Source organism: Hippocampus zosterae, chromosome 15, assembly GCF_025434085.1.
Source record: "Hippocampus zosterae strain Florida chromosome 15, ASM2543408v3, whole genome shotgun sequence".
Taxonomy (NCBI): Eukaryota; Metazoa; Chordata; class Actinopteri; order Syngnathiformes; family Syngnathidae; genus Hippocampus; species Hippocampus zosterae.
In genome coordinates, this window is record NC_067465.1 from 1,665,267 (window position 1) to 1,686,203 (window position 20,937).

General features: G+C 44.7%; 4 protein-coding genes across 6 annotated transcripts; 2 read left to right on the plus strand and 2 right to left on the minus strand.

Annotated features, from left to right (window-relative positions):
• Nucleotides 1-321: 321 nt before the first annotated feature.
• On the minus strand, nt 322-5,198 carry cactin. The gene is made up of 10 exons (XM_052088229.1): nt 4,714-5,198; nt 3,955-4,492; nt 3,764-3,859; nt 3,389-3,534; nt 3,138-3,300; nt 2,908-3,022; nt 2,239-2,431; nt 1,868-1,987; nt 1,337-1,716; nt 322-947 (listed from the first exon to the last, which is right to left on the minus strand). Exons 1-10 carry the CDS (start codon nt 5,016-5,018, stop codon nt 457-459), a joined length of 2,547 nt encoding a protein of 848 aa, XP_051944189.1. The 5' UTR covers nt 5,019-5,198; the 3' UTR covers nt 322-456.
• Nucleotides 5,199-5,608: 410 nt separating this feature from the next.
• On the plus strand, nt 5,609-8,967 carry cdc34b (cell division cycle 34 homolog (S. cerevisiae) b). 2 transcript variants are annotated; one of them, XM_052088237.1, is made up of 6 exons: nt 5,609-5,724; nt 6,286-6,439; nt 6,544-6,630; nt 7,019-7,116; nt 7,997-8,131; nt 8,527-8,967. In XM_052088237.1, exons 1-6 carry the CDS (start codon nt 5,624-5,626, stop codon nt 8,735-8,737), a joined length of 786 nt encoding a protein of 261 aa, XP_051944197.1. In that variant the 5' UTR covers nt 5,609-5,623; the 3' UTR covers nt 8,738-8,967. The 2 variants fall into 2 exon arrangements, with proteins under 2 accessions (XP_051944197.1, XP_051944198.1); XM_052088238.1 differs by having other exon boundaries at nt 5,660-6,439.
• Nucleotides 8,968-9,368: 401 nt separating this feature from the next.
• sirt6 (sirtuin 6) lies at nt 9,369-20,083 on the plus strand. 2 transcript variants are annotated; one of them, XM_052088236.1, is made up of 9 exons: nt 9,369-10,403; nt 10,750-10,877; nt 12,777-12,959; nt 13,546-13,605; nt 13,812-13,907; nt 14,023-14,103; nt 15,093-15,216; nt 15,454-15,765; nt 19,939-20,083. In XM_052088236.1, the coding sequence occupies exons 1-8, from the start codon at nt 10,338-10,340 to the stop codon at nt 15,757-15,759; spliced, it is 1,044 nt and encodes a 347-aa protein (XP_051944196.1). In that variant the 5' UTR covers nt 9,369-10,337; the 3' UTR covers nt 15,760-15,765; nt 19,939-20,083. The 2 variants fall into 2 exon arrangements, with proteins under 2 accessions (XP_051944196.1, XP_051944195.1); XM_052088235.1 differs by lacking the exon at nt 19,939-20,083 and having other exon boundaries at nt 15,454-15,984.
• LOC127616574 (relaxin-3 receptor 1-like) lies at nt 17,593-20,103 on the minus strand. The gene is made up of 3 exons (XM_052088232.1): nt 19,912-20,103; nt 18,607-19,053; nt 17,593-18,497 (listed from the first exon to the last, which is right to left on the minus strand). The coding sequence occupies exons 1-3, from the start codon at nt 20,101-20,103 to the stop codon at nt 17,889-17,891; spliced, it is 1,248 nt and encodes a 415-aa protein (XP_051944192.1). The 3' UTR covers nt 17,593-17,888.
• Nucleotides 20,104-20,937: the final 834 nt, after the last annotated feature.

Below are 20,937 nucleotides of genomic sequence, written 5' to 3' on the forward strand. Positions count from 1 at the left end.
TAATCCGCGTTAGTTTCCTGCATTGTTCTTTATTGGGAATCTATGAGCCTCGGGGACACTGGGGAAAATCGGCGGATCATGCATTGTGGGGACTGATCTGAAACCACTTTAATACCACCACAACTCGTCACAATTATAAATAAAATACATTATTTAGAGATTCTGCCTATTAAATGTGTTAATATGCACAGACTGCTCCAGGTGTTTTGCTCGACGAAGTTGGCAGTAAGATTTGATCTACCCAAGCAAAAGATGGAAAAAATATATATATTGTTCATTCGGTGCATTCAAAAGAGAAAAAGAAACAAATGGGATGGTTAAAAAAAAAAGGAAAACAACTTTAATGGATGATTTTTTTTTTAATACATGTACACCTTTTCAGACTTGTGGACCCCAAATCACCAGGAAACAAGTTGGGCTTGGTAATATTAAAATGATGAGGATGTTACACGAGCTTCATCTTCTGTAGCGGTACCTCTTGAAGTGGAACCACAGCTGAAAGATCCCGTTCGAAAACTGACAGCGGAAGCCGTGTCGGTGCGAATACTCCCACTCCCTGTTCACAATCTTAAAGGCGATGTCCTCGTATGGCGGCCCGGCGTGGAACCTTAGGATCCCAAAGTCCTTGTTATCAGGACTGGGCTCAAGGAAGTACTGAGGGGTGGAGCGCTTCTCGATCAGGTCCGGGTAGAAAATATTAAACTTATAGCCCTGGACGATCTTTGGCGGGGGGTTGTCAAAGTCGTAATGGGTCTGGTTGTATTTGTTCCACTCGAAACCGGTATGGACCCTGTTGAAGAAGCGGGGTTTTCTGGGTCGGTATTTGTCTGCCCACAGGTACATCTTGCCTGTGACGGGAATCTCCACGCTGAACTGGGACTCGTCGTTGCCCATTCCTTCTTTGGCTCGACGCACAAAGGCGTCCTCGGCACTCTCGCTGGCGTCACCTGATGGAAAGATGTGACGTGATCAACAATATTGTGGTATGTCACACGAATATTTACTTTGGCCAACGGTGTCTTGAGATACAAGTTTCATTTGTCCCATGACCGCGGTCGTAACTCAAAACATTCGAATTTGAAATCGTCAACTCTTCTTAGCTCATCAGTTCAGCACGAATATTGTTGAATATGTACTGTTGCTTGTTGCGACATGATCCGAGTCGACGGACCAAGTTGATGCTCAGGTGTCAAAACAAACAATTGAACGATGACTTGGATCTTGAAAAGCACAATCTCAAATCCTGGACTGGACTTCCTTTGCGCCGCTCTATTCTGACTCGGTTGCTTCGAGACTCGGCAAAATCAATCGCATTCTCGCGGTCTTAATCTGGTACCTGTGGCCTGCAGCTGTCTGCGTGCTAACTGCAGCCTGTGCGCGTCCTCCTCGGGGTCGATGGCGTGCGTGTCCAGTGGCAGCTCGGAGGACGCGAGTAGCGTGGGACTGTAACGACCCGAATCGTACTCCGCTTGGCTCTGCTGAATCAAATCCTCCTCCGTCAACACCGCCTCCGCCTCCTCGCCCTTTTCGTCATCTTTTTTCTCGCCGCTCTCTCCTCCTTCCTTATTCCGGTCACCGCGTTCCGCCGCCGTAGATGCGACTGGTCCGCCGTCCTCTCCCGTAGGCCCTTTGTTGGCGTTTCGGGATGAGGGGGAAGACGACTGGCCAGGCTCTTCCGAGGTTGACTCTCCCGATCGGCCTGCCGCTCTGTTGTCGCTGTGAAGACACTCACCGTGAACTTGACTTCATCGCGTCACGGCGTAATCTGACAGTAAGCGTTACGACAGTAACCAGCGACGCAGTCTCGTATGATGAATGAAGATGTCATTAGTTTCACATTATTGCCGGGGTCCACCGATTGACTTACGCGTCGTCACTCCTTGGCTCCTCTTTAATGATGGGGAACAAAGGTTCGCTGTCTACTCCTTGTTCCTGCTTCAGCTTGAACAACTTCTGACGCAGCACATCCTGGTGTCGCTCTCTCAGCCTGTCACACAAATACATTTCAAATGTACGCACTAATTGTCACCTGTTCTGCATTAAAAAAAAAAATGCTGGGTTGCTTGTTTTTAACAACAGCTATACTTACAACGTGGTGACCCATTTCTTGATTTTTATTTTTATTTTTTTGCCCCTTTGTTGCCTCAAATTATTGACTCAACGTGCTTGATCAAATCCTCACACCAATTAGTATAAATAAAAGAAAAAAAGAAAAACCTGGAATGACCACATTCATACCTTGCTCTTGCCAAATAGACTCGGACCTGCTGAAGCAGACTCTCCCAGTACCCGATGTCGAGGTTGGATCCCCCGGCCCGAATCTTGGTCTCGATGTTGAGATGGAGAGCCTGCAGCTGGCTGTATGTCTTTCCTTTGAACACGGTCTGCACGTCGGTGCTCACAGCTGTGTTGATGCCATCGCGGCGGTCACCTGAAGGTCATTAAAAAAAAAAAACAATTATAGTTCATTCATTCATTCATTCATCTTCCGATCCGCTTGGTCCTCACTAGGGTCGCGGGGGGTGCTGGAGCCTATCCCAGCGGGCAGTAGGCGGGGGACACCCTGAATCGGTTGCCAGCCAATCGCAGGGCACACATAGACGAACAACCATCCACGCTCACACTCACACCTAGGGACAATTTAGAGCGTTCAATCAGCCCGCCATGCATGTTTTTGGAATGTGGGAGGAAACCGGAGCACCCGGAGAAAACCCACGCAGGCCCGGGGAGAACATGCAAACTCCACACAGGGAGGCCGGAGCTGGAATCGAACCCGGTACCTCTGCACTGTGAAGCCGAAGTGCTAACCACTAGACTACCGGGCCGCCTTACAATTATAGTGCATTTCTCAAACTAACATATGTGCATTTAGAAGTGAAGAGTGGTGAAAAAGGGGGAATAATCGACCTGGTCCCTTTCCAGAGGCCTCCAGTTTTCTCAATTTGCTGATTTCATCCTCCGTGATTGTGGTCATGTCTCTCCAGAAATCCACATTCTTGCCTTGTTCCAACTCCATATAAACCTGAAAATAGAGCAACACTCCAAAAAATTAATCTACAGTTATACAATTTCTCGTGAGGGGACAAAATTGACATAAGTGCTAACCTCTACCCCTCAAGTGGAACCGGAGCACCAACCTTAATATCCTCCAGTAGGTCATCCATGTCTGTGACTGTCAGCCCATTGAGGAAGGTGTACGGTTCATGCATCTCAACAGCCAGATCGTCATCTTCGGCACTGATGTATTTGGCCAGCAGGTCGATTGGCTTCGCACGTCCATCACGGATTCTAATCTTAGATCTGGACAAACGCGTTTGTAATTACAACTTTTGAGGTGCCAACAACACATTCTTGGTGGACTTTTATTTGGGCAGTGGCAGCGACGTACCGCAGTTTGGCCTGATGCAGATGGAAGTTGTCCTCCTGTTCGGCCCAGGTTTTGAAATGCTCCGCTTCTTTCTCTCTCTGAAGCATTTCCAGCTCCGTCTCCCTCATTGCCTTCTCTCGCTCACGCTCCAAACGCAGCTGCTTCACCTACAAATAAATTCGGATGCAAATCGGCGTTACAATAGTTTTACGATAAACCACTTTATCGTTGTCGCCATGACTAAAATGTACCGTGTCAGGGTTTTACGAGGTATTGTAATTCTTTTGCTTATGTTTAATACAAATGAATGCATCGCTTGTTTGTTGAAAAAGAAAATCACAATTTGATTATTTCTTCAGAATCATTCGGGCCTTTGTATGCAGTAAGTAACCCAACCTTCTGAAGTTCTCTGCGATTCTCCTCCTGGATGCGTTTGTTCCTTTCCTTAAGATCTTTCTCTCCAAGGTGGCCGATACCTTTCATATCCAAAGCCTGACAAAATAACAAGAGGACAGAGTATAATAAAGTACATAAAAGGCAATTCAGAAAATGTGACCTAATCAAACGTCCTCGGCTCCAAAATGTACCTTTTGCCATTTGAAGGTGCCCAATAGGTTATTATCGCCAAAAGGGTTGTCTGCATTGGTGTAGCCCATGTACTCTTCACTCCAACCCATCTTTTCTCTCCTTTTCTTTTCCTTTGCCTCTTTCTTGGCCAACCTCCTGGCCCTCTTCTCTTCTGGTGTCTCCAGAGCCTTCATCATCTCCCTTTGTTTTTTCTTGTCTTCCTTGTCCTTGATGGTCCTGCTCTCCCGATCGGAACCTGAGCCGTCAGAGGAGTCGGCTGAACTGGACTGATGTCTCCCTCTGTCTCTGCCTTTCTCGTTCCTCCCACGGTCCCTTTCGCTACTCTTTTTCCTTTTGTCTCTTTCGGAATTCCTGTCTCTGTCCTGCTCTTTCTGTCTATGTCGGTCTCTGCTGAGGCTTCTCCGTCTTCCTCGCTGCCTGTCGTTGCTTTCATCCCGGGAGCCCGAAGAAGACCTTTCCTTCCTTCGTTCTCGAGATCCTCTTCGGATCCGCATATCACCTCTTCTGCTTCTCTCCCTAGGATGATCTGAATCAGAACTGAGGCAAAACATATGATTCGATAAACATGGCACATGTTTTCAAAACTAAAGGCTGAAAACGTTCTTGTAACTGACAGTTTACCCATAAAAACGCAATTAAAAACATTGGACATTTGGATTTCAAGGGCTGCTTGCTTCTAAGCAGACAAAACTTGTCAACAAAAAAGAGGTGATGATCACAACTAAGATATGAAAAGTATCTGGACATAGCATCGGTACCTGGGCGGCTTTTCCTTAGATTTGCTTCTGGCACGTTGAATTCTTCGCCTCCTATCGTTCTCTGAATCACTTCGGGAACTTGAACGGCCCCGAAGTTGAGGTCTTCGTTTGTCTGGTGAGCTGCTGCCGGAGTCGCGACTGTCGGACCGTGCACGACTTCGAGAGGATCGTTTTGGGTCTACAAATTGAGAGCGCTTCGCCCTTCTCTCTGGAGATTTGGATTTGCTTGCTCTGGACCTATTTCGCCGATCCCGGCTGCGACTTCTGGACCCGGAGCTGGAACGTCGTCTTGATTTCGAATCCATCACGAACTTTGCGTTCACTCAGGGTCCTGGTATGATTTTGTCGCGTTGACGTGATGTGGACGATATTTTTATTTATTTATAGAGTCAATAATAGCTATGCTGCCAAGTAAATATCCGATATCCGAACATAAAACGAGACAAGGCATAATTCATGCAACATGTACTACGTTGTAGGTTTTTTTCGAAACGTTTCATTCTGGCAAATCAGGGGCAGCTAAAATGAGGCCCATTCCGTAATTGTGTCGCAAGAAAACTATGTCACGAACGGCGTATGATAAATTAATATTGAAAAGTTGATTACGCTGGTATTTACGCCATTATACGTTCCAAATCAAATCTTCGACTCATAATTACTTTATAAAATGATATTAATGTCATTATAAAAAATAGGTGCGCAGCTTTACGGAAACGCAAACTACACTCGGGTTCGCGTTAGATCCTGTAACTGGTGAATGTAGTTCTATCTCGCTAGTTGCCTAATAAAAACATAGATATAATATGAGGTATATGCTATTCAATTTCGGTTTACTTTATTTGTGGGATATAACATAGTATTTTATTGACGCTTTTGTCCTGAGTCTTTTCTGTTTGTAGTTTAGAGGGCAATGTTTACAAACAATAAACGGACTACAAATCCCAGAGCAGCCCATTGCACAATTGCCTGTTTTCGGGGAGAGAAAGGACTTCTTTTCAACAACATTCGTCGGTCTGTCCACATGATATAAAGATTTAGGGCGTTCGTTGTGTAGTTTATAATATTTGATAATCACTCGCTGCGTTTTCTTGTTAAACCTGTCACAATTTCCCAATAGGCAGCGCGTTCAAATCTATTCGCGACAGGGTTGAAAAAAGAAAACCCCGACTCCATCTGGTTGTGAGGTAGTCTTCGTTAGCTCGCTTATTTAGCCAGGAGCTACCAGTAGATTTACGGCTTATATCCGCGGCTACTTTTCTAGGAAGACCAGCTAAATCTTTGGTTACTCGGCAGCCACGATGATGTGGTTAGTTTACGCCAGTGAGCGAGTGCAAGCTAAATAATTGATCCGATTCCGAAAACAAACACAACCCGCGTTCGAGCCGAGTTCGCTTTGGCCTGTTTGCATTGTATCCTGACGTCGGTCGTGTCGGTTTGTTCGACTAGTGAGTGCGGCGTCAAATTTAGCTGCGGTGCCGTCAACAAACGAGTCAGCAGCTGTCGATTGGGGAAATAACTTGAGGGAAGCCAAGTGTCAAGTATGGCGCAGCACGATTGCTCTCATGTCGCAAGTTCGCAGAAGGCTCTTATGCTGGAAATGAAGAGTCTCCAAGAGGAGCCAGTCGAGGGCTTTAAAATAACGCTGGTGGACGAGGCGGATATGTACAACTGGGAAGTGGCCATTTTCGGGCCACCAAATACACACTACGAGGGGGGGTATTTCAAGGTAAGAATCATTTCAAGTCAAAATGCCGGGACAGGTGAACGTATGTTGTGTATATGAAGCATTAAAGTGGTTAAAATATATTTTGTTGCTATTTTACCTTCTAGGCCCGGATCAAGTTCCCAATGGACTACCCTTATTCTCCACCTTCCTTCAGATTCCTCACCAAGATGTGGCATCCCAACATCTACGAGGTGTGTCAATTTTACTCCTCATTAGAGATCACTCGGTCATCATGGAAATTTAGCAGCATAGTGGAACTCACGAGGTCTTGCAGTATTATAAGTTGCCAAACATATTTGCATACGCACCAGTACAATAGTAAGTGCCCGACACATTGTTCTGATCATATGCTCCGTGTCATAAGTGGTAAAATGATACTAAATATTTATTATTCCTTGTTTTTATTAAGCATTTTGCATGTGTCCATGAAACTGATACAATACAATACAATACAATACAATACAATACAATACAATACAATACAATACAATACAATACATGCTAAATTGTCCAACCTGTCATTGCAGGATCTGCTGACCACATGGCAATCAACTCATAATAAATTTTATTCTCTTCCAGAATGGAGATGTTTGTATTTCTATATTGCACCCACCAGTGGATGACCCGCAAAGTGGAGAACTGCCTTCGGAGAGATGGAATCCCACCCAGAATGTCCGGTTAGCATGAACAGTCATTATCTGGTTACCGCCTTTGACTCCGACCCTGATCACATGACATTTGTCTTCAGAGTAGTCCGTTCTCAGGAGACGCATATTGACGCCACATCTGGGGATTTGACACCATCTGTGAAAAATGATCTCTGTCTCTCAGCTAGCATATTCTGTTTAACTGCACAATTCAGTTGAGCCTCTATAGTAAAACACAATTGTTTCCAAGACGCTGCTTGTAAAACTAATTCTCCCCCAGGGAATGATTACAATAGAAATTACAGGCGCCACCATCATAAAACGTATACCGTATAGGCGATATTTTAAGTAACACTTTAACATTCCTTAGTTTCTAGGAAGTCTTGTCACGTCTCCCAGGGTATATACATTTATGAGCATGTATATACCGATGATTGTTAACATGTCGTTGAGAATGCCGATTAATAGAGTCTTGAAGCAAATGAGGAAATCTGGGCTGCACTACTCGACTGCAACAAGTAAGTGTCGCGTAGCTGATTCAGTTTCACTTTCAACTAGTCGGCTGAAGGAAGAATGTGACGCCAGCGATGGGAAGTTGAGCCACATTTTCGCAGATGACGCAGCGCAATTATCCGCTTTGTACAACTCTGGTAACAAAAGAGGACTTGGAAACATTGAGGGCGGAGAGATTCATTGTAGGAATTCAGCATGTTGTCCATCCCACCTATTTTCCATCGCACTTGTCCTCATTCGCGTCATGGGTGAACTGTAGGCTAACTCTGCTAACTCTAGAATGTTATTTATATGGGGGGGGGGGGGGGGGGGGTCAAAAAATGCTTCCATTCTCCTTAACGTACATCAGATGTCATGTGTCAAGCTAAAGTGGTGTGACCCTCTTTTGTGCTTTCAGAACCATTTTGCTGAGTGTCATCTCACTGCTGAATGAGCCAAACACCTTCTCTCCCGCCAACGTGGATGCCTCTGTCATGTACCGCAAATGGAGGGACAGCAAGGGCAAGGATCGTGAATATGTCGAGATCATCAGGTGAGCAGCCTTTGACGGCAGTATGAGTATTCATGCAACTAATGTTGAGCTAACAAGACAAAAATCTGAATTTGCCTCTTTTTGCACAAGTGAGCATGAGTACTCATCATATTTATTCGATTGGCTTCCAGTCGGCAGTCATTTCAGTCACATCAAAATTCTGAGGTACATTTCTAGTTTCAGAAATACATTTAAAAATGAACAAAGAAGTATAGGGTGAAGCCTCCAAGCAAATTTTGCCTTCATCTTAGATGTTATATCCTCCATACTAATAAGGGTTTTCTTATCTTATCTTTTCTTATAACGGATTCATGGCATATTTCCAATCATTTCAATGGGGAAAGATGATTTTTACCTCACCCAACAAACCACCAATTATTGAATGTCTTGTGCAGAAAACAAGTATTGGCCACCAAGGTTGAGGCGGAACGCGACGGGGTACAGGTGCCCACCACGCTGGCCGAATACTGTGTCCGCACACGTGCTCCGCCTCCCGATGAGGGCTCCGACCTCTTCTATGACTATTATTACGATGACGACGACGTCGAGGACGGAGATGGCGACTGCTGCTATGACGAAGATGACTCTGGCAACGAAGAGTCGTGACACGCCTTTCCCAACAGCGTGACCATTCTTTGCTGACACGCGACGACCCCCTTTTACTGGCCGGGGGTCATCTGAGAGGTCCGAGGTCTGCAAGTGAGAAATATTTGACACCTGTTTGTAAACCAATGAAACGAGATGATTTTATCTTAGCTTGCGCGCTCTTTGTTAAAGCTGAATTGATGGGCTCATGTGGATTTGCTGAGATTTGCACCAGCAAAAAAAAAACAAAATTCATTTTGACCTGAAACCAGAGAGGCCAACATAAATAGTGCTTCTAATGTAAAGGGTTCAAGTGGGGGGGGGTGATGCCACTTTGCACTGATGTAGACACTTACAAATCATTCACTTTGCATCTTCTTTCATTGTTACTGGTTTCCCTTGCTGAATATGGTCTTTTCTTACTGGTATTAAGTCTCACTGATTTCCTGGATTAGTGAACGACAAAAAAAAGGTGGGGTGGAATGGGATTTAACTCAAAACATCATCTGCATGCCAGAAACTGTTGGAATATTTTTTTCTTTCTTCTTCTGGGAAACTGTTTGCAAATCGTGATCTGCTTACAGCTTTGACAAGAAAAGTGTATGATTACAGAGAACTAACGGATTCTCTGAAGTGGACTGTTGGCTGGGTCAAAATGGCGTTTACCATTTTTACTATTAAAAAAACAAAAAACAAAAAAAAGATCTTTGCTGTGTCTCCCCTGGTTGTCACCGGGTGTGTTTTGTCATTTTCATTGTGGGAATTAACTTACTTAAAACCACCAGATAAAAATAGTGCCACGTTCACCATGCTTTCTAGGGGAGGGCAGTACTTGCTTATCAGAATTCTTTCAGGTTTAATGCCTGACTAAAAATTGGTGTTTATCTTTTGTTCTTTTAAATGCCCCTGAAATGTATGCTGTTGTATTCGCGTCTTTATTTTATGCTTCTTGCAAGCAATGTTAGTCTTTTTCTATATGGTTAGACTTAATGCCTGCAAGTTTTGCTTGGGAATGTTTTATGTGATGAGATTATAAGGCTTGACAAAACGTGTGTAGAAAATGATGTTGCAGTGTCAGTCAGGATTTGAAAGGATTCCCCCCTTGGAAGTCAGTGGAGGTGAAAAAGAACAATTCCACCACATTTTATTTGACAGTTTGTGTTAGTAGTGAGTTTAAGTATTTTGATATATTTTTAGTGTTAGCGTGTTTCCTCGTGTGTGTTTTTCGTCGCCAGTATTTCATCTGCTCAAATTGGACTACAGTATACTGAATTTCTCAGGATTATTCAATTACATTCGACATAGTGGGTGGTTTTGAGAGTGATAGATCTTGACGGATATGCACATGTAGCTGAAAGGATGATCACCTTGTTTTCTTCATCTGTTTATTTTTAAAATTTTGGCTATTTAAAAGTGAAAAATAAAGATTTATTGGAACAAAATCTACTTGGTGTACAGCGAGAACGTTGAAAGTTGCCAATTTTTCCGTATCCGTGAAAGCACCTAATTTGGACGCGGAGTTATGACGTCAACGAAAGCTCCCAGTCGCTACGGAAATAGTAATAGTTCTTCCCGGCCGCACACGGAAGTTTATTTTTTTTAAATTGAAGAAACAGCTGCAATGTCGGTGAATTATGCGGCCGGGCTCTCACCGTATGCAGACAAGGGTGTGTGCGGACTTCCAGAGGTAATAAGAAGCTACAGAGGAACCGGCAGATCCCTTTCTAACAAGGTTTAGCTAGCAGATTAGCTGCTACTTGTGCGTTCAAGGTAGACTTTGTGATGAATGAACTGTTTGAAACTGTAGATTTGATCAAACATTCAACCAAAACTCATCAAATCAACGCATAGTGTAAGCTGCTTGCATTATCTGATTGAAGAGATGCGATAGTTGCGCTAAACTTGATCATTTTCATCGTCAATGTGAATACATGCGCCTGAAACTACTTCAATGAGATGCTTATAAAGAATGCTAGCTGCAAAATTCGCATGTATTTCATATTCTTACTAACCAATGTGATATGATGATACAGGCATTTGATAGCCCTGAAGAGCTTAAAGCAAAGGTGACGGCGCTTGCTCAACTGGTAAGAGAGTCCAGGTACATGGTCGTGCATTCTGGAGCAGGAATCAGCACGTCAGCTGGCATCCCTGACTTCAGGTAAGCTTTTGCATTTCACATTTAAGTTAATTTAATTCAATTTCACATCTGCAATGCAAATACACATGCCATTTACCCCATTGCTTCCTTCACCTCTCCCCGACCGAGGGCATGAAATGCTTTTATACATCCATGTATGTATTTATACATCTTGGAGCACACAGAAAATGGCCAATATCTTTCCAATATTCCGTGGTAAAACCTTTGTGCGGTCTTTATCATCTTGCTTTAATTAATTATACTGTTTTTAATCCATCATTTTTAACTGCTTATCTGTACTTTGGACAACCCTGAGCTTTGGGGTCGTTCTGGTGCCTCGCTAAAAAAAATCTTGAAAAAACATTTGTAAATGCCCTTTTGAACATGAATGTTTTCAAAAACCAAATCATTTACCGTACTAGCACGTATTTATTGTAGTATGTTATCACTGTCAATTGTTTGTGTCAGACAATTGATTCAATTAACCTATACAGAAGTAGTACCAAACTCATTTTATAAATAATATCTCTAAAACAAACAAAAAATATACTCATAGGGGCCTCAACATGTGAAATTAACGTTTAGATCATGTGACACAAATCGATTCTTGGTGAACTTTATTTACATTTTCATCTTGCAGTTCCACAGTTTGAACAAAAGAGGGAAGTACATGTCAATTGTTTTTCAGTGTTTGCTCATTGATTCCCAATACTGTAGTCTTTGCCAAAAAGGTGTTAAAATAATTTCATGTATCCAGAATTAATACCCGATTCATCATATGAACAGTCTATAACACCTCTAAAGCAAATTTCAATGTCAAATGAATGTGTGGTGTATATCGATTTTCTTGGCTGACTTGATTTTTTTTTTTCATCTTGTAGTTCCTCAGTTTGATCAAAAGAGGCTAATATACGTTTGATGCACGCTCAACTAATGATAAGAAAACACATCATTTTTGATTAGTTCAAAATGTTTGGAGTCACCACAGTATTTATTTCAACCTTTGATTTTGCCTGGAAACACCTTCATCTTTTTGAACTCATTTGATCATGTTTCCAATTGCCGTCCAGCGGTACTTGCACTTCTCCTGAATGTATTCATATTTGATTTGTTCAGCCGCTAGTCATTTCGACTTTGGACGGCAACATCATTAAAGCTACACGTTATGTTGTATCTACACATTAGGTCATCTCGTGCAAACTTGAACTGCTGTTGCTGACGCAAGCGCAAATGTAGTGGAACACGACAGCTGTGACGCGACGCATTTTTACAGCCTTTGCGCTTCCCCTCACCAAAGTTCCGAATGACGCGAATGTGGCTCTCGCATCCTGAAGCATCTCCATCATGGAGATAAGCTGTTATAAATAATGTCTGTAAATTTCCCCATTGTGGGACGAATAAAGGTTATCTTATCTTATCTTATCTTATCTTATCTTATGAGCTTAAAAGGGAGAACGAGGGAGCGGTCGGCAGTCGAACTTCAAATGCAAAATGGTTGCTTTGTTAGGATTCACATGATGAGTGTGATATTATACCAATACTTACAGGGATGAGACAAAATATTGATCGCAATCCATACAGCCAAATACAGATTTGAGATTTTTTTTTTCCCAGTAGCCTTGTTTGATTTATTTATGGCTCAATACCACCCGCGCCATCATCATGTGGCATATTTGTGCAAGTGTGAATTTAAATTGAGGAGCTTCATTGAGACAAATCTAGTGCTCTGCCGCCAATGCCATGGAGCTACTGTATGTTGAAGTGAGTTTAGGAGCTTTGTTTAGACAAAATTGTTGCATTGTGGCATCACCAGGCACTTTTCTTTGGGTGGGGGGGGTCCTTCTACTCACAGATCTCCACAATTGACAGCTCCTCTGTACTATTCTTTTGTGGCCATCGTGATAACAAATTTTCTTTTAGGGGGCCCAAGGGTGTGTGGACCTTGGAGGAAAAGGGAGAGACGCCTCACTTTGAGACAACTTTTGAAGAGGCCCGACCCAGCCTTACTCACATGGCCCTGCTGGGACTCCAGCGGGCCGGATACCTCAAGTATCTCATCAGCCAAAATGTGGACGGCCTGCACGTGCGATCCGGCTTTCCAAGGTGACTTGGCTCAGGGCATTTTTTTTTCCCCAACGCTTGCAATGTATACCAAATTTGTCGAGAGTAATAGTTTAAGTCCGAACGCGCTGCAGTCTGTCACTCACCTACACTCATGTAGTTATCAAGTCATGATGACAGAAAAGAAAATGGTGAAAAGCAAAATTTTCAGCCCGTTCATTGTGTACTCCAATGAAATTGAGATTTAACATCCACGCCGTGAGCATAGAAATGTTGCTTTTTGAACTGCTCAAACAACACTCCCAAAAAGTCTTCGCCAAAAACACTCGAGGCAAAAACTCGTTCCAACTTTTATTCCATTGCGATGCACTGACCTCAAGCAGCAAAGGCAATTTTCCATTCACGACAAGTATCCAGCGTGTAATGGAAGACCTGCTCTCCCTGGGAGCGGTTTCATACATCTCCTTTTTTTTTCTTTATTTTTTTTTTGCGCTCCACCTTTTCTATAAAGAACTTCACAGCAGGAAGAGAATGGCCGCAGCCGTTGGCCCGGCCTAACCGCTGAACTTCTTCTCAAGTGAAATATGCACACTGTGATCTAAAGGGATGTCGTCTCTGGCCCTGACAGGGATTTGTTGTCGGAGCTTCATGGAAACATGTTTGTGGAGGAGTGCGAGAAGTGTTGCAGGTATATGCGTACACATTTTTCCTCTTCTTTGGCACAATTTGATTTGATTGCTCACAAGGTTTGTTGACAAGAGTTTTATCGTGTACGTTAAAATAATTTTTGGGGGCTAAGCACCAAAACGGCAGCATAGGTGGGTGTCTTTAGTAAGTCCACTTGAGAAGGCCAGGCTTGTGTGATTTCTTTCTTTTTTTTTTTTTTTCTCGCAGGCAGTTTGTCAGGGAAAAGGTGATTGGCGTGATGGGCCTCAAGCCAACAGGACGTTACTGCGATGTGGTGCGCTCCAGAGGACTCCGAGCCTGCAGGTTAACGCGCGCGTGCACAGACGCGCGAACGCACACACGATGCTCTCCGTGGCAATTGAAGACCTTCGCTTGTCCGACGGACGACCCGTGTCTTGTGTGGTCTTTATAAAAACAGAGGGAAGTTGATCAGCACTATACTGGACTGGGAGGATGCGCTTCCTGACAGAGATCTGAACAAAGCAGACAACGCAAGCAGGTCAGCTTTGTTGACTTGTTCGCATCTTGCCGTTATACAACATTGTGCATGTTCTTGTTTCATTTCGTCCTGTGTCCAAATCGCAAATAACGCTGTATGGGGGGAAAAAAGGGCCATGCATTTGGCACCTGCACTTTCAGTCGGGATGTACCAGACTCAATCTAGCTCTTATTCTTGCTTTCACATCAGCGTTATAGAAGCCATCAATACGATACAAAATCACAATATAACAGCATATCATAACAAGTATCTACTGTACATGTACAGTATAAAAGGAAGTTTCATGTTGGGAATATTCATTCATTCATTCATTCATCCTCCGAGCCGCATGATCCTCACTAGGGTCGCGGGGGGTGCTGGAGCCTATCCCAGCTGTCTTCGGGCAGTAGGCGGGGGGACACCCTGAATCGGTTGCCAGCCAATCGCAGGGCACACGGAGACGAACAACCATTCGCACTCACACTCACACCTAGGGACAATTTAGAGCGTTCAATCAGCCTGCCACGCATGTTTTTGGAATGTGGGAGGAAACCGGAGCACCCGGAGAAAACCCACGCAGGCCCGGGGAGAACATGCAAACTCCACACAGGGAGGCCGGAGCTGGAATCGAACCCGGGACCTCTGCACTGTGAAGCCGACGTGCTAACCACTGGACTACCGGGCCGCCCATGTTGGGAATAAATTATTACTATTTCATGGAACAAATAATGGGTTTTGCTGCCCCTGACATCACACCACTGTTTAAAAAAAAACTTCTTTGGGTTTAATCGATACATCAGTGCCTGTTAATGTTCCCATTTGGCAGCTCAGTGTCAATAGTCAACCTTTTATGACTCGCGCTCCAGCAATTTCATAAAAGCTAAAATGTGTAACCGCCCCCCCAACCCCTCCTTTCTTTTTTCACAGAGGTCCAAACGCAGCCACCATGTTGTTGTAAGATCCCCACTCACATTTTCACTTTGAACCGTTGTGCTCTCTCCGTATTTTAGACAAGCCGACCTGGCACTGACGCTGGGCACCTCCATGCAGATCAAACCCAGCGGAGACCTTCCACTCGTCACCAAGCGCAAAGGCGGCAAAATGGTTATTGTCAACCTGCAGCCCACGAAGCACGTACGTTTTTACTCCGGCGCCTCTCGCACACGCTTTGCCGCCAACCTTTTGGAGCAGCTCATTAATCCACACTTCTGAAAAAAACATTTCCTCAAAATACATTTCAGGATTTATGATTCGGAATTAATAATTGTCTTGCTCATATCGTGTGACAGAGTAAGACCAGATTTTTTTTTTTTGGCAGGTGGATTGTGTTCCAGTGTCTGACCATATCTGCTTTAACTTGATGTCCTGCAGGACAAGCATGCCCACTTGCGGATCAATGGCTACGTGGATGATGTCATGAAGCAGCTCATGGAGCACCTGGGGTTGGACATCCCAAAGTGGGAAGGGCCGACCGTGTGCGAGAGTTCCGCCGCTGCGCCCGAGGATGACGCCGACACGAAGCCCACGCACGCTCTCAGTGTGGATGTCAAGGTCAAAGGTGAACTCGTTAAGAAGGAGAAGAAACGAGCAGCGGATGGCGACGCCATCAAAGAACAGACTCTCAAAGTCAAGAAGGAGAGGAAAGATCCTCCACTAGGGATCAAAGATGACAAATAGCCTCAGGTACGACCCTCATCGAAAATGACTCCTGACAATTTTTTTTACCAGTTGTAAGTCACGTTAATAGTGGATTTTATGGGCGAATTTTTGTATAATTTTGCAAAAACCTGGAATTTTGCCTGGGGGAGTATGCAGACTTTTTCACTCCGCTGTACTAGAGGATCTCTCGTTGCGCTCTCTCTCTCGTCATGTGCCGTGAAACCACACCGGGATGAAGAAAACTTGTAAACAGAGGGGGGGTATTAAAAAAAAAGTAGATCATGTGGTGCTGTGAGGTGTACATTTTGTACTTGACCTCCATGTTTCATCCATCTGCCAAAAAGCAATGCATATAAGATGTCCTTTATTTGTCCCACACTGGGGAAATTTACAGCCTCCAGCAGCGAGAATGTAGGTAGAAAGAAGAAAGAAGAAAAAAAACAAACAAACAGCGTTCAATATAAATACAAAATGGATAAATCGCAGTGCTATTTACATTTGTCTTTCACATCATTTAATTATTATTATTGTTGTTATTTTTATTCAGCAGCCTGACAGCAGTCGGTAGGAACGAGCGTCGGTATCTCTCCTTCTTGCAGCGCGGGTGTAACAGTCTCTGGCTGAAGGAGCAACCAAGTGCTGTCAGGGCGGGCTGGAGGGGGTGGGAGGGACTGGCCATCATAGCTTTTAGCTTAGTTAGCATCCTTATGTTGCCCACCTCCTCCAGAGTGTCAAGGGAGCAGCCCAGGACAGAACTGGCCTTGTCTCTTTCTGTCCCGGGCTGAGATGCTGCCTGACCAGCAGACAATGCCATAACGGATGGCCGAGGCCACCACCGAGTTATAGAACGTCTTAAGGAGCGACCCCTGAACTCCAAAAGACCTCAGTTTCCTGAGTAGGAAGAGTCGGCATCTGTCTTTTCCTAATCAGGGTGTCCGTGTTTGTAGACCTGTCCAGTTTGTTGTTCAGAAGAACGCCCAGGTACTTGTAGGAGGTCACCCTCTCTATGTCCATACCCTGGATGTTCATCGGTGCTGGTGAGGACTGTTTCCTGCAGAAATCCACAACCAACTCCTTAGTTTTCCTAGGGTTGTCCCCGATCGTCCCCTTCTGTTATGAGGCCAACAATCGCAGAGTCATCGGAGAACTTCTGAAGGTGGCAGTTTGGAGTGGCGTGTCTGAATTCCGAGGTGTAGAAGATGAACTGGAATGGAGCCAGAACAGTCCCCTGCGGAGCTCCGGTGCTGCAGAGAAGCCTGTCCGACTCACAGCTCTGCAACCTCACGTACTGCGACCGATTTGTGAGGTACCGGTAGTCTATGATCCAAGCTGTCAGATGGTGGTCAGCTCTGACCTGTTCTTCCTGGTAATAAAATGACTTGTACAGGGATGAGGTTTATATTTCCTCTTGTGGTTTTCTGCGCAAAGGAGCTGAACATTAAAATGCATGAACCTGAGCGGGAGGGAGTCTGTTCAAATGCCAGGTCTTGATGATATCGATAAATGAGACCAAGATAATTCTTTGCTAACCTTTCTTCCACCATTGATGTGACCCCAGAACCCGTACAGCACAGTCGAAAGGAAAATTCTCAAGTCAAAATTGAATGGTAAAAATTGTCCTTAGATGTCTACAAGAACAGCTGAACTTTATTTGAGGTTAATCAGAGGCACTTCAAACAATAGCAAGTGCATGCTGACTCCCATTTCACTTCAGTTTGAATGTGACTGCTTCATTCGGAAAACAGCCACATCCCCATTTATAAGCAAGAGGGTGTGCACAGTTTTGCAATCACATTATTCAGGTCAGGATGAGAGGAGGAGCTTCATTTAGTCACGCCATTGTCTTGTACTTTGTCGCCAAATTCTCTCGGATTTCTGCTAATCGCAGCATTTCTGTAATGCCGCAGGATGCTACCAAGCCCTTGCTCGTAGGAAAGTAGGAATAGGCGTCTCCGAAGTATGTTGAAATGATATAGCTTGACTAAAAGACGAAAACCCATGGATGTTGGGAAATGTGCTAAGTTTAACCCAGGTTGTTAGCAAGAATTTTCGTCACATGTGTTGTAATTTTTCACAAAAGGACTCAATCCCTCTCCCTTGCCACAAGCCGGGTTTTACTCTATTCCTTTTCGAATAACCTCATAAAATCACACATTGTCTTTGTGTATCATGACGAAGCTAGTGGGTGCTACCTCTCCTCTCCCCCCTCCCACGGCGTGGTTGAAAATGCTTTGGATCGGGATATACACTCGGCGCAGAAGCTGTCGGAGACCGGCACGATATTCCTGCCGGATGAGGCAGTAGAGGACCGGGTTGAGGCAACTGTTTGCCTGGGCCAGGCACACCGTCAAAGGGAAGGCGTAGGCCTGCGCGTTGTAGAAGGCTTTGCTAAAGGGCGCCAAGTCCAACTTGATCAACACGCCCCATAGCGTCAGAGCTTGGTTGGGCAGCCAGCAGATGAAGAAAGACAGAACCACGACGGTGACGGAGCGGGTGACCTTGGAGCGGCGGCAGTGGCGACCTCGCTGGCATTGGGAGCTCTTTGCGACGGCGCCGTCCATCACGCTGCCGACCGCGCGCTGTCTCAGGACCAACCTCAGGAGCAGGAGGTAGCACACGCTGATGATTATCAAAGGAAAGACAAATCCCAGAAGCACTTTTTGCAATTGATAGAGCCCGAGGAGTACTTGTGGATCCAAGTGACCGGAATCCGATTCGGAAAACCTCACCAGGCAGAGCTCTTCGTCGACCGACACCTGTGAACACAACACTTTGGTGACCTAAACGTGAACCGTATCGGTATAAGCGGGAAGTGGCACACTTGACCCCCTGATTACGAAACGGATGCCGTTTCAGTCAACAAACCTGAACAGTGGTGGAGTAGATGGAATGAGGCAACGTGGCGACCAGCGAGACCGCCCAAATCGCCAAACTGGCCCATTTTGCTCGAGCGGCGGCCGCCCTCCCCGGGCCGGCGATCTTCTGAGACGTGACCAGCAAGTGGTAGCGGGTCACGCTCATGGCGGTGAGGAAGAACACGCTGGCGTACATGTTCATCGTGGTGACCGAGCTCACGATCTTACACATGACCCAGCCGAAGGGCCAGCGGAAGTCCAGGACCGTGTCCACGGCCCAGAAGGGCAAAGTGAGGACAAACTGGAGGTCGGTAAGAGCCAGGCTCATCACAAAACGGTCGACGGAGGTGTGGCGGTGACCTCGGCGGCGGAAGTGGAGCAGGAAGAGTGCCAGGAGGTTACCCGCAAGCCCCAGGACACACACGACCAGGTAGACCAGAGCGATGAGGACTCGCACCTGACGGACCAAACCAACGCAACGTTGTGGATGACTTTTATTTGTATCAAAACATGACAAGAATGCAAAGGGGATGGTTGTGCGTGTGTGTGTGTGTGTGTCGCAGGATCAGGCGCTGTACAGCAAGACCCAGCCAGCCGGACGAGTCGAATCAATCTAGTAAATTGTGTTTTATCACACTAATAATATTTTACGATTCACCAGGGATGCAACGAAAATAGATTTGAATTGGAAAACCAATTTTCATTAAAAAAGAAAAAAAGACGACTGCATAGAATGGAATCTTTCCACTCCAAAATGTACCGTGATTGAATCGGATTGCAGTCCATGTATCGAGAGACGTGTTTGAATCCTCTTTTTTTTTTTTTGGAAGAGATCCACACCCATTAGTATTTCTGCTTTTACCTGTGCTTGTGGTAATCAATTAAATATAACAGATAAAATTTCTGTGATATGCTGATGTCTTGCTATGTTTATGTCAGGTCACAATCTGCAACTTCTTAAGATTGATCATTTAATAGGAAATTCATATAACAGCGGTTTTTGTAAGAGAGTTATAAAAAAAAAGTGTCTTATAAAGACAACAACAATCATGAAATACGGCCATAATTCTATACATATATATATATTTTCACAAAATATTTTTAACAACATTAAAAAGGGTAATTCTTTGAAAAATAATTTCAAAAAATCCATTCTGACATTTTAACATCATTATTCTTTATTTAAATAATCAAATATGGCCCTTAATCACCAATATTTCCCCACCACTGATTTAATTGGTCTTAATTTCGCTGTAGTGGATTAAATGTATATATATACACTTTTTTTTTTAATCAAATTTGGAGCCCCACTTACCGCCGTGTTGGCACTGTCACCGTGCAGATCCGCAGCGGTTTCTTTGGAAAGGATGTGGAGCCAGCAGTTGAGGGACAGGTTCAAGGCGGCCAAGTTGGACCCAGCTCCGGTGGCGTTGTCATCCTCTTCTCCCCCACACCCTTCCAGCCCACCAGCGGGTGCCGAATCCGAGGCGCTGCTGTTGCTCTGCATGGTTCGGTCGGTGAGACTCTTTCAACGCATATTTGCATCCACCTCCTCCACTTTAGGAAGGGCCGTTTTCAAAGTGTGGGCAAGAACAAATGTCCATTGTCTTTGTGTTATGGGGAGTGAGTGATTTCTGATGAAATCAGTGACGGCACAGAATCGATGGAGTTTCTTGGTGACAGCCTAACTAGGGGAGCATTCACAAGTGTTGCAGCCGCCTCCTGCCTCGCGTCTGCAGGAGGGATGCTCGCGCCACTCGAAGCCTTTTATACTCGCTCATATGCACCTTTTGGTCACGTGGGGGCGCAATGCTCAAGGAGGCTGAAATGGGAACCATCCAAATTGTTTCAACGTTCAAAAAATTGGTCGGTTATGTAGCTTCTAGCATCTAATGAAAGAGCATTTAACATATTCTCCGTCAGCTGTTTTCAAAGCAGTTTCCTCTTTTGTCTGCCCCCTTTTGAACGTTTTTATGACAAAATGTTCAACTATGAAACGCGCTATGAGTGGCGGTGACACGGGTGGGCTCGTGAGTTGGACGCTCGTGACATACTTTCTACTTCCTAACGCGGCACATACATTGTTTCTAGCATCCGTGCCCTTTTGGAGTCTGACGTAGTCAAACTTGTCCGACTTTGAACGTGTTGGCATTTTACTTTGTTTTAATCGACGTGACAATCCGAGGTTCCTTCCTTTGTTTTACTTGACAACTGTGCTAATGTGCTAAACTGTGCAAAATTGTCATCTACTGTTGTGAAACGTCCGTCAAGTTAAATTAAAAGTGGACCAAAATAAATTAGAAACAAATAGTTCTAATAGATTGAGTGCAACCGGATTGTA

Bases quoted from the DNA above. Each gene is read 5' to 3' on its own strand.
- cactin (XM_052088229.1), bottom strand. From the start codon at position 5,018: ATGGATTCGAAATCAAGACGACGTTCCAGCTCCGGGTCCAGAAGTCGC. The intron at 3,023-3,137 runs GTTGGTGCTCCG...CTCTATTTTCAG, and splicing joins ACCTACTGGAGGATATTAAG to GTTTATATGGAGTTGGAACA. The intron at 1,988-2,238 runs GTATGAATGTGG...TTTGTGTGACAG, and splicing joins GTCTATTTGGCAAGAGCAAG to GCTGAGAGAGCGACACCAGG.
- cdc34b (XM_052088237.1), top strand. From the start codon at position 5,624: ATGTTTACAAACAATAAACGGACTACAAATCCCAGAGCAGCCCATTGC. The intron at 5,725-6,285 runs GTCTGTCCACAT...TCATGTCGCAAG, and splicing joins CTTTTCAACAACATTCGTCG to TTCGCAGAAGGCTCTTATGC. The intron at 6,440-6,543 runs GTAAGAATCATT...TTTACCTTCTAG, and splicing joins ACGAGGGGGGGTATTTCAAG to GCCCGGATCAAGTTCCCAAT.
- sirt6 (XM_052088236.1), top strand. From the start codon at position 10,338: ATGTCGGTGAATTATGCGGCCGGGCTCTCACCGTATGCAGACAAGGGT. The intron at 13,908-14,022 runs GTTAACGCGCGC...TTATAAAAACAG, and splicing joins AGAGGACTCCGAGCCTGCAG to AGGGAAGTTGATCAGCACTA. The intron at 15,217-15,453 runs GTACGTTTTTAC...GATGTCCTGCAG, and splicing joins ACCTGCAGCCCACGAAGCAC to GACAAGCATGCCCACTTGCG.
- LOC127616574 (XM_052088232.1), bottom strand. From the start codon at position 20,103: ATGCAGAGCAACAGCAGCGCCTCGGATTCGGCACCCGCTGGTGGGCTG. The intron at 19,054-19,911 runs GTAAGTGGGGCT...TTGGTCCGTCAG, and splicing joins GTGACAGTGCCAACACGGCG to GTGCGAGTCCTCATCGCTCT. The intron at 18,498-18,606 runs GTTTGTTGACTG...TTGTGTTCACAG, and splicing joins TCTACTCCACCACTGTTCAG to GTGTCGGTCGACGAAGAGCT.